At 42.0% G+C, this 12035-nt stretch overlaps 1 protein-coding gene across 4 annotated transcripts in view; it reads right to left on the minus strand.

Moving 5' to 3' along the window:
- Positions 1–12035, minus strand: part of EPSTI1 (epithelial stromal interaction 1) — a 100055-nt gene that overhangs the window by 54954 nt on the left and 33066 nt on the right. For 3 of the 4 annotated variants that reach the window (XR_011569673.1, XM_070800026.1, XM_019971216.2), the window contains exon 6: positions 5755–5828. The exons of the other annotated variant lie outside the window; for it this stretch is intronic. Coding sequence is in view for 2 of the 3 variants with exons in the window: in XM_070800026.1 (XP_070656127.1) it covers positions 5755–5828 (74 nt within the window). In the remaining variant the exon portion in view is untranslated. The remainder of the gene's footprint in view (positions 1–5754; positions 5829–12035) is intronic. 4 annotated transcript variants of the gene reach the window in all.

Genomic DNA, 12035 nt, shown 5'->3' on the forward strand with positions numbered 1-12035 from the left:
GCCAACCCAGAACAAAGCCCTGTCTTCTCAAACCCTCTCCCACATCACCCGACACAGGCCCAAATCCTATCAGGCTTTTTGGTATCTATAAGTTCACTTCATTAGCATAAGACAGAAAGTTATGAATAGGATGACTTTTGGTTCACCTTACTTGGATTATAAAATGTGAGGTTGGATGTAAGCCTAACATATGGATAAGGGATCAATTTGGCCCTTAAGTGTCTTTTGGAAGCTCCCATGAAGGGCATTAGAAGTTTTGTGAGCATATTAGAAGACAAACTTGGAACCTAAGTATGCATATTCAGCAGACCTGCCTGGATCCCTGGCTCTCAGAAACTAAAACAGATGAAGATGTGCCTCCTAGGAGCTAATCACACTATCATTCAAACGGAAGTAAAAGAGATGCATAGCTCCAATGGCGGGAATGAAGAAAACTTCCCAACATTACCATCGGCAGGTGGAGTGAATGGTGATGCTTGGCAATGGGAAAAGAAGGTCCTATTTGGGAATGAGCTTGGTTCCAAATGCTTTTTCAACCAAGGTTTTAAGAACTGAGCCCTGGACTTCCCTGGTGGTCCAGTGGTTAAGAATCCACCTGCCAATGCAGGAAACATGGTTCAATCCCTAGTCTGGGAAGACGCCACATGCTGTGGAGCAACTGAGCCAGTGTGCCCCAGCTACTGAGCCTGTGCTCTAGAGCCCCAGGGCACCGCAGCTACTGAAGCCTGCAGGCCCGAGGGCCCGTGCCCCACAATAAGAGAAGCCACCACAAGGAGAAACCTGCTCACGGCAACTGGAAAGTCAGCACACAGCAGTGAAGACCCAGTGCAGCCAAAAATAAATAAACAAATTAATTTAAAAAAAAAGGAACCGAGCCCCTTCTCCCCTAGAAATATTGGAGAGTTCACAAAAGCCCATGTACCCTACAGTAAGCTTAACTGTGGAATTAACCCCATGTGAGACCTGGAGGAGGATGTCATTCATGTGTGAGGAAAATCAGAGAAAGCAGACATAATTCCTTGGTTTTTCTTTTGCCTCCCGCAGGCAAAATTTAGATCTTCCTAGGAAGAATCAGAAGTCAATTTTGTCCAAGCCTTTATCTCTGAACTGACCAACAGTCTTCCCCACAGCATCCCCGCCCAATGCCATGGAGCTACAGTGCTTATCACCCACCCCTAGCCAGATGTTCCTGACCACACCTCTCAAATGCTCATTTTCCCTAGCCCCCCAAATTTCAGGACCAAGATCGGACTGCATCGTTCACTGCGTCTGTGACTTTGGGGGCAGACTCTAATTTCACAGTGGAGAGTCAATTCTAGGATTCTTAAGCACGAAAGTGAAGGGTAGAATTTAAATTACACAATCCCTCCACCTAAAATAAAGATGATATATCTCTAATAGGATTGATCTAAAAATTAAATGAAAAATGTATATAGTATGCCTCATATGGCTGAAATACCCTAAGTTCTCAATAGTAGAGCAGCTCATTACTTTGAAATAGCATTTAAAAGAGCCACGCACTTTCTATATTTTTAAAACCATACAAATGTATAATCTATTATATTAAATGATTATTAGATAGGAATTAAAATTATAAATGCTTAAAACACACACAATTCTCATTTTTCCAGCAAATCCGTATGAGAGCACTGTTTTTCCTAACACCTGCACCCAAAATCCATCTGATTGCCCCATTCACACCTTACCCTAGCCCCCATAACTCGTTATATAGTCTCCAAATTCAAACCTGTCTTGACATCCATCCAAAAGCCACATGGTTAGAAAGATGACTGTGACTCAAAATAAATTACCATTTAAATTAAAAATGCTGAAATTTGAAAAAATCTAAAAAACAACGTCCTTTCTTTGATTATAACAATACACACACACAGGTTTATTAACTGTTACTTCAGATCCTTAAATCTACCAGTACTATTGACTCATAAAAAAAAAATCCTGAAAAATCACATTTCACCCTTTATAAGCAGTAAAGAATGACAGAGTAAAATAATGATGAAAACTATGCCAAGGTTAGAAGCCTATTTCTACCCTTCACTTTCATGCTCAAGAATCCTAGAACTAACTCTCCACCATGAAATTTGAGTCTGTCCCCAGCCAGAATAGCAGACTTAATGCACCATTAATCTGGTCTGTTCTCAGCCGCCAACTGAAATAGTCACAGTCGTTCGATTGTTAAGGAAAAGGCAGTGCTGCAGGAGTACATTCCAGAGGTCCTTTCATAAAAGCTATCCCATGTGCTCCATCTGCATGTGCAATCTGCTTGTGTATTTCAGCCAGCTTGCACGGGCAGATTAATGTGTACAATTAGAAAGCAACCTCACAGGCATTCAATAAACTGCCTTCATTATTACACTCAGGAGAGTCCCTTTAGATGTCAATAAAAGCCTAGTTTTCTGCCTGTTAGCTAAATAATTGACAACACTAAAAATAATCAGAAGCAAATGAACAAGCCTGGAACAAGGTGGTAAGAAAGAGCACATTAAGATTCCCATGGTGGTGCCCCAGGATACTATCAGGAGCTTTTTCTCCAGCAACTTGGAGTTACAGTCTGCTCAAGTCTGTGGTTGCCCTTTTCTACAGAAAACAAAGCAAAGACCACCACTCCCAGTCTGATATTTGAATCACACATATCATGGCATCGAAAATATTTCTTATTTGTGTTTCTATTTTGTGATCCTTCATTTGAACACCTTCAGAAGAATCTAACTTTGGGGTAAGAAGATGGAATAGGGAACAGCCTGGTTGGTCTAGTGAAAACTTTGTGCTGTTAAAATTCTGACAGCTCAGGGGAGACTTCCCTGGTGGTCCAGTGGCTAAGACTCCATGCTCCCAATGCAGGGGGCCCAGGTTTGATCTCTGGTCAGGAAATGAAGATCCCACATGCTGCAACTAAAGATCTTGCGTGCCACCACGGAGGTCAAAAATCCTCTGTGCTGTAACGAAGACCTGGTGCGGCTAAATAAATATTAAAAAAAAAAAAAATTCTAACAGCTCTCCTATTCAGTCTCTCCACCATAAATTGAGTCTAAGAAAATATGATAAAGGCTTGTTATACAGAGGATCCATCTTTTCCAAGAAGTTTCTTTCATATTTCTAGCTATATAATGGTCATTCATTTCATTAGCTACTAGTCTTTTAATTTCGAAAGCACTTCAAAACAAAATATACTTAAAACACACACACACATATACTTCTTCTTGTGTTTCTCAATAGGCTTTAAAAATCAATTTGAGATACTTCTCATTTTGAGCCAGCTTCTCTTTTTCCTGGTTAACTGGGACTTTTACGATAAGCAGAAGAAAGCAGGAGTGAAATGTGCATGAAATTGAATTCAGCTCCACTGATAGTGTGTGAGGTGGCTGAGGGTAGAATTCTTTTTTCTTTACAGAAAAAGGATGATCTCTAATATTTAGTAAAACACAAACTCAAGAAGCTGGAGGACTAGGAAAAATAAAAAAGGTTTAATGACACAATCTCCCACATCCTCTAAAACTCTAAGAATCTCTTATCCTTCACATTATCATGTTAAAACTTCACAGAGGATAAGCTTGTTTTCCTAGTCCTGTACCTAAGATTCCTCACAGTGAGAAGGTCTTCCCTTTTCCAGTGTAAAAGGAGGATGCCACAGGATAAATATATTATGTATTACAATACTAAAATACTTTCTTATTGTCTCCAGGCAACATGCCCCCATGGAATCCCTATATCTCCTTCAACTCCTACTGATTAGCCAAGAAATCAACTCTCATCCATTATCTACCAAAGAAGGCAGAGGCAACAATACATTCGGAGAAGGCAATGGCACCCCACTCCAGTACTCTTGCCTGGAAAATCCCATGGGCGGAGGAGCCTGGTAGGCTGCAGTCCATGGGGTCGCTAGGAGTCGGACATGACTGAGCGACTTCACTTTCACTTTTCACTTTCATGCACTGAAGAAGGAAATGGCAACCCACTCCAGTGTTCTTGCCTGGAGAATCCCAGGGACAGGGGAGCCTGGTGGGCTGCTGTCTATGGGGTCGCACAGAGTCGGACACGACTGAAGCGACTTAGCAGCAGCAGCAGTGTTGCCTGTCTCCCTCAATCTCTAGGACAGTCAACTTCTCCTAGTGTTTAGCTTCACACCAGTTTTCTTACCCCGTGCCTGCCTTAAAACGAAAGTGGGGAAAGATAACACCATTCATTAGCACTTCCACCCAACCCCTTTCCATCTCCCACTTTTTACCTGGCCTGGGTAGCAGAGACAAAGTGCCCCATTTGAAAAGGGGCAAAGTGAAATATTGAGAAACATATTTTGCATTCTGACCTGAGTCTTAAAGCAAGGAGTTAGGGCTTACAACAGAGGCAAGAAAATTTCAGTGGAATGAGAAAACCAGAGAGGGCTGTACCTAGAAGACGAATACACTTTAGGGTGTCACATATGCTCACACCAATATGCGAATAAGCTTAAATTCTGCAAATGAGGTATAACAATGGGAATAGATAAGAGGAAGCAGTCAGAACAATCCATCTGAAAGTGGGAGGCCAATGTCTAGCTCTGGTGCAACCAAAAATCTCTATGCTGCTAAGTCACGTTAAGTTGTGTCCGACTCTGTGCGACCCCGTAGACGGCAGCCCACCAGGCTCCCCCGTCCCTGGGATTCTCCAGGCAAGAACACTGGAGTGGGTTGCCATTTCCTTCTCCAATGCATGGAAGTGAAAAGTGAAAGTGAAGTCGCTCAGTCGTGTCCGACTCCTAGCGACCCCATGGATCGCAGCCTACCAGGCTCCTCCATCCATGGGATTTGCCAGGCAAGAGTACTGGAGTGGGTTGCCATTGCCTTCTCCCAATCTCTATACAGTCTCTACAAAATGAGTTTTCTGATTCCATGCAGCAAGAACCTCTTTCTGTACGAAGTTCCTTATCAAGTCCCCATAAAATGAAATCACTTGTATACCATTTATATATTTTATTTAATCCTTACAAATGGCTGATAGTATATTACCAACCCTATTAGGAGAAAAAAACAAAAAACATAAAGACTACTGAGTTTCCAAGAGGTTTAGTAGTTTGTCCAATGTCACAGCTGGAGAATGGAGCTAGGATTTTGAACCCAGATCTGCTTGGTTTTAATTCCGCAATATTTGGTGTTAATCTAGGGACAGAAATACGGTTCTTCAATTTTGTCTATTCTTTAAGGCGGTGTTACTTAGAGCTGGGACACAAACTTATAAAGCATGCTGTGGTTGCCCTATACAGGTTAGCTGCTGTGATTCCCAAGTCACACTGGAAAAAGTACCTTGATGCACGACCATCAATTGGAGCTTTGCTGATAACTGTGAAATTATTTCTCAAATCTTGTTTATAAAAATGTAAGTCCTCAGTCCATTAGCTAAATCCCTAGTTAGATTCTGCTTGGGTACTTCTTTTCAAACAGTGTCTTGCTTATATTGGTGTTTCAGAAGTCTTCATAATCAAAACTAACCTGGATTACCAAAAAATCAAGCCCTCCAAGTTATTTAGAATATGGAATTTCTCAAATTTAGCAGTATTCATTCTAATCTGTTGACTACAAACCACAACTTTGGTGAGTACAGATGTCTCCAAACTTAGAACCTCACTTTTAGAGTTCAATTACATAATTAATAGCCAAGAATTCATTACCAGATATTTTAAACAGTTACCATCACCCGGAATTTAAAAGCACAATGAACAATATCTCTGTAAAAGGTACAAAGTTCTGAAAACAAACTTACTATTGCTGATACTCTCTAAAAGTTTCTCTTCTGAGGTTTTCTTGAAGTCTTTTTTTCTCCTCTAATTTGTTGCTCTGAAATTGCAAGTAACAAAATATTATCTTTTAAGGAAGCTTTAGGTGAAAATGTGGGCTTAAAACTCAACATTCAGAAAACTAAGATCATGGCATCTGGTCCCATCAATTCATGGCAAATAGATGGGAAAACAATAGAAACTGTGAGAGACTTTATGTTTTGGGCTCCAAAATCACTGCAGATGGTGACTGCAGCCATGAAATTAAAAGATGCGTGCTCCTTGGAAGAAAAGTTATGACCAACCTAGACAGCATATTAAAAAGCAGAGGCATTGCTATGTCAAAGCTATGGTTTTTCCAGTAGTCATGTATGGATGTGAGAGTTGGACTATAAAGAAAGCTGAGCACCAAAGAATGATGCTTTTGAACTGTGGTGTTGGAGAAGACTCTCGAGAGTCCCTTGGACTGCAAGGAGATCCAACCAGTCCATCCTAAAGGAGATCAGTCCTGAATATTCATTGCAAGGACTGATGCTGAAGCTGAAACTCCAATACTTTGACCACCTGATGTGAAGAACTGACTCGTTTGAAAAGACCCTGATGCTGGGAAAGATTGAAGGTAGGAGGAGAAGGGGATAACAGAGGATGAGATGGTTGGATGGCATCACTGACTCGATGGACGTGAGTTTGAGTGAACTCTGGGAGTTGGTGATGGACAGGGAGGCCTGGTGCTGCAATCCATGGGGTCGCAAAGAGTCAGACATGACTGAACGACTGAACTGAACTGAACTAAGCAGAATCATGATGTTAAAATTACCCAAGGTCCAAAATCTTTAGGTTCAGGTGGCCTCCATAATCCATTATGGTACATAGCAGGGCAGCAAAGATAATACCCTCTCACAACTCTTGGGCCCTACACTGAAAGCCAGAAGCCCCGAGTTCCTTCCATTGTCCCCCTCTCCCAGATTGATGGGTATAATCACAAAAATCAGTATTTCATATTTTTAATCTTAGTTCAGATGATAGCAATATTTAATTTAATCTTAGTTCAGATGATAGCAATATTTCTATCTTAAGCAATGTCTTCAGAATGTTCTAGGGAAAACATAAAATTTCCATACCAATCATGTTAAATGAAAATGATGATAAATGGTTTAATAGTTGATATAAATATATATATGTATATGATTTAATCATATATATGTATATGATTAAATAGTTTATACTACATATATATATATATATATATCACTCTATATCCTGATAAAGCATTCAGGAAACAATTTTCAATAAGCCAATTCAGTTCCCTTCTGACTTAGAATCAGACACTTAAAGCTGTTGAGAGACAGAACAGCAAATGTCCAAAATAAGCTATTGCGTAAATACTCTTCTCCTTTTTTTTAATTAGTTGCTTGGAGAGTCTAAAGAATTTCACATTTGATATTACTGTCACCATGGCTCTGACATATTTTAATCCGACTTAATAACCCAGAAAACTTGCTTTTTTTTTTTTAACTATGATACAACTGTCAGTTTTTAAATTTGCATATGAAAAACAAGTAGACTTCCTAGACAGCAAATTTAATGGGGAGCTGAGACAAGTTCCACAACACAGGAGAGATTTGAAGTTTTAATGTCAAGCATCTTTTATTTGATTTAATTTTAAAAAAATGGACTTGTCCACTGGGACGACCTGTGAAAAAGGAAAATGGAAATCATCACTTCCAAACTCTAACATAAGTTTAGTTCCATTTTCCAAAGAGGGAAAAAATTGTTCATTTCCGTGGAAGCCTTCATTCACACAGAACTATTTACTTATCCCATCTTGAAAGGTAAAATGGATGATTTCGGTTTCAGGAAAAAAAAATTAATAATAGGGAAAATTTACTACAATCCGAAAGCATCAATTAGGCAATGGGGTTATTAATGAAACAAGGCAATGGGGTTATTAATGAAACAGTTCTAGGAAGCAAACTGAATAAACATGATCTCAATCTAGAAAAAAAATCCTGACTCATGAGACCAAAAGTGGTCAATTTTGATGAGCTCCCCACATCTTGGTGGGGAAGAGAGGGGGGCCAAGAGTTACAAGGCAGCAAGCAAGCAGCAGGTAGGTACTGATCAAACCAGAACTAGGAATGCTCCCGAGAGAACAGTGAGAAAGCCACACAGGCCCCCAGAGGCCACGGCTGGGTTCCTTCAGCGAAGTCAGAAGCTGGGACACGGACTCTCATCTCTCCACCAGTAGATTGGCACTGTACTCAGCTCACGGAAATAGTACCCAGTAGCTATATTCCATCCAACAAAGGTCTGTGCCTCCCTGAAGAGTGGATGGAGAAGTAGTTTTCATAGTTCTGGAGTATTTGAGTATTCAGTGCCTTCCACTGTGGTAGTTGTTTTGGTTGCTTTGTGTTGTTCAGTCAGCAAGTTGTGTCCGACTCTTTGTGACCCCGTGGACTGTAGCCCGCCAGGCGGCTCTGTCCATGGCATTTCCCAGGCAAGAACACTGGAGTGGGCTGCCATTTCCTTCTCCAGGGGATCTTCCCGACCCAGGGATCGAACCCACGTTTCCTGCTTAGCAGGCAGATTCTTTACCACTAAGCCACCTGGGAAGCCCAGGTATTTTAGTACACTAATCCAAATACTTAGATTTAGTCAGACTATTTCTTTCTTTCCATTTAGCAGTGCATTAAGGAGTCACCCAACCATACTTACACATGCATATACAAAGGCAGAATGTAAAATATCTAAGAAGAAAGGTCCAGAGGAAAAAATGATGGAGTCGGTTCTAGGTTCACCATCACTGAGTGACCTGAAGCAAATCATTTACTGTCACTGAATCCCAGGCACTCAGTAAACACTCCTCATATGCCTACTACATGCTCCATACTGTGTTCTGTTAGATGCTGGGACTACAGATATAAACCGAGCAGTGCCTACCCTGGAAAATTCGAGAAGCTAGCTGGGACCATAGACAAGAAAGCCACGATGGCAAAGTATAAAATATATTAGGGAGTAAAGGTTTGCAAATCTCTAGTATGAATATAAAGAAACAAGCAGAGAAGCGGCCTGTTGGAGAAATGCTTTCAACAGTTCCCATAAACATTCGTTCGGCGTCTTCTATGTGGCAGGCCCCATCTTGGGTTAGGGGTAGAGTCAGGGTTAGCCTGACTCAGTGGTTTCTAACCTTGGGTGCATGAATTAGGTGTCTGTTAGGAATATGCTCAGTTTTATGGTGAATGAGTTCATAGCTTGCTTTCTTCAGATTTCCCTAAGGGCTGATGACCAAATAAAAGGATAAGAACCACAGGTCTAGTGAGAGATAGAAATTCTAGATGGAGACCAATATTAAGCAAGAACTTCGAAGGAGGAAACAGGGGTAATGGGAGCAGGAAACTGCATTCCACTATATGAGCCTCTCACTGCCCAGGGGCCTAGCAGAGGGGTCCAAAGGGCTAAAATAGAGGCAGCATTCAGCTCCCCAAGCTTTGCATCCCAGCACAGGGGGCTTCCGCACGGCAGAGGTATCTTTCTCTGTGTCTCACAAAGGTACCATCTGTCACCTCTGTGGCAGTCTGAGCACCCACAGAACTGCCTGCCTGGACGAAGCATCTGTTTCTAATTTGCACGAAGGCAACGATGGGCTAGTCATGGCCCTGACTAGGAAAAGGGCATATTTATAACATATATTTTCAGTACCAAAAGGCAGAAGAGAATATATCAGTTGAGGAAACCCCAAGAAGCTTATGTATAAATTCAAAGGGATTTGTACGAGATGGGTGGAAGATAAGATTGAGAAAGCAGGAAGGGGCAATTATAAAGAAATATATATGCCAAGTAAAGGAGTTTGGACTTCATTAAAGGCAATGATGAGCCACTGTATTATTTTAAGCAGGATAGTAAGCAGTTAATCCTGAAAGCAACATGAAGGATAAGCAGCAGAAAGGATCACAAATATAAAAACCAATGGTGTGCTTCTCACAAGCCACATCATAAAATTATGAGTCCCAAATTAAGACAACACAGACATAAAAGAAAGGACAAACTCTGGAAAAACATAGGGGACAGAAATAAGAGGAGAGTAAAAAGGAAATATGGGAGGCGGGCTATATTAACGTATATGTGTGTGCACGCACGCACTCAGTCATGTCAGACTCTTTGCAACCTCATGGATTGTAGCCTGCCTGGTTCTTCCATCCATGGAAATTGTCAGGCAAGAATACTGGAGTGGGTTGACATTTTCTTCTCCAGGCGATCTTCCCAACCCAGGGATCGAACTCACATCTTTCGCACCTCCTGCATTGGCAGGTAGATTCTTTACCACTGTGCCACCTGGGAAATCCATATTAATAATAGGATGAGTCAAAAAGGGGGGAAGATTACAGGTGACTATGATTTAAGAGCATCAGAATGAATATGAGGTCAGTTTTGAACCTGTTAGGAGTATGCTCATTTGTATTGAGATATACTGTGGCATATCTCGAAATAAATAGCAAGCATACAGTAAAATAGATGTTCTGTGATTCAGGAATACGAGAGATGTAGCTTTCACAGATCATCAGCACAAGCAAAATCCGGATGTGGAAAGGTGGGGGCTTTCACCTAGCAATATGGCAGCGCAAGGCAATGAGAATATGAATGGAAGGGACCTGATAGAATATCAGTAATAGAAAACAAGCAGGGAACAGGGTCCAGAGGAAGTCCAGAAGGAGAGAGTCTGAAGGACAGAATGCTTAATAGATACAATATTACAAACAGTTTAAATAAATTAGGAGCTGAAGAGTCTCCACTGCGTTTTTCAACTAAGCTCCATCTTAGCTAGATCCAAACCAATGAATTACTAGAGACAGAAGTCAAATTTGGCCCACCAAGGAGCAAGTAAAGGTGAGGACTCAAAGAAAGTGAGTTCCTAAAAGCCAGCTGAGCTCAGCAAATCACCTGGGGAGCATCACTTAAAACAGATTTTGGAGGGGAGCAGTTCAGATGATTGATAGGAGTTGGTCTACAGACTGGCATGTGGGAATCCAGTGGGGCAGAGAAGACTTTCAAGGAGCTGAGCTGTGATGCTTGGGAGGAAGGAGTTGAAAGCAAGCCAGCATAGAGACAATTTGTTTTTAAGGTGAGAGATTTGAGTATGATTATACCCTAAGAGAGAAAAACAAACACGAAAGCTACAGAAGAAATGGAGCCTTAACCGAAGGAGCAACAAGGTTCCTGAGGAGGATGGAGGAAAGATGGGACGGGATGGGAAGCACAGGTGGGAGAATCCATCACGGCAACAAGGAAAAGCAGTTTCTTATTCCTCCTGAGATGAGGTGGGTGTAGAAGCAGCAAAGAAAGAGTAAGGAAACAGAAAAATATAGAGACGTTCAGCCTCATGGTCTTTATCTCCGAGATGGTGAGAAATGAGGTCATGTGTTGAAAATGAAAAATGAGGATAAGGGAGAACGATGTTGATAATTAGAGATGAGCCTAGACTGCAAAGGAAAATGTTGTGCCCTGGGGATGATTAAAGACCCAGCTAAGAGGGAAGCCCAACAATTTCTGTGAGAAGAGGAGCCAAATGTGTTTTTTCTCCAGCAACCCAGTTCATGTGAGCTTCAGTTCAGTCGCTCAGTCACGTCTGACTCTTTGCATCCCCATGAATCACAGCACGCCAGGCCTCCCTGTCCATCACCAACTCCCAGAGTTCACCCAAACGCATGTGCATCGAGTCAGTGATGCCATCCAGCCATCTCATCCTCTGTCGTCCCCTTCTCCTCCTGCCCTCAATCTCTCCCAGCGTCAGGGTCTTTTCCAATGAGTCAACTCTTCGCATGAGGTGCCCAAAGTATTGGAGTTTCAGCTTCAGCATCAGTCCTTCCAATGAACATGTGCGCGTAGTGAAAATGAAATACTTAAGCCAATCCAATTCGTGTGTAAAATAAAAATCCTGTCTGCCATCCACACGAGAGGTTGATATAGGAAGAGAGGTAGGGACTTACCAGGTGGTCCAGGGGTTAAGAATCTGCCTCGCAATACAGCCGACAGTGGGTTCAATCCCTGACTGGAGAACTAAGATCCTACCTGCCTCGGAGCAACTAAGCACAGGTGCCAGCGCTGCTGAGCCCACACCAGGGCTAGAGTCCCTGCACCGCAACGGGAGCGCCCACACCACAGCTAGAGTCCGTGCACCGCAACGGGAGCGCCCACACCACAGCTAGAGTCCGTGCACCGCAACGGAAGAGCCCACTTGCCACAACCAAGACCCGACTCAGCCAAATAAACA

Source organism: Bos indicus, chromosome 12, assembly GCF_029378745.1.
Source record: "Bos indicus isolate NIAB-ARS_2022 breed Sahiwal x Tharparkar chromosome 12, NIAB-ARS_B.indTharparkar_mat_pri_1.0, whole genome shotgun sequence".
Lineage (NCBI taxonomy): Eukaryota > Metazoa > Chordata > Mammalia > Artiodactyla > Bovidae > Bos > Bos indicus.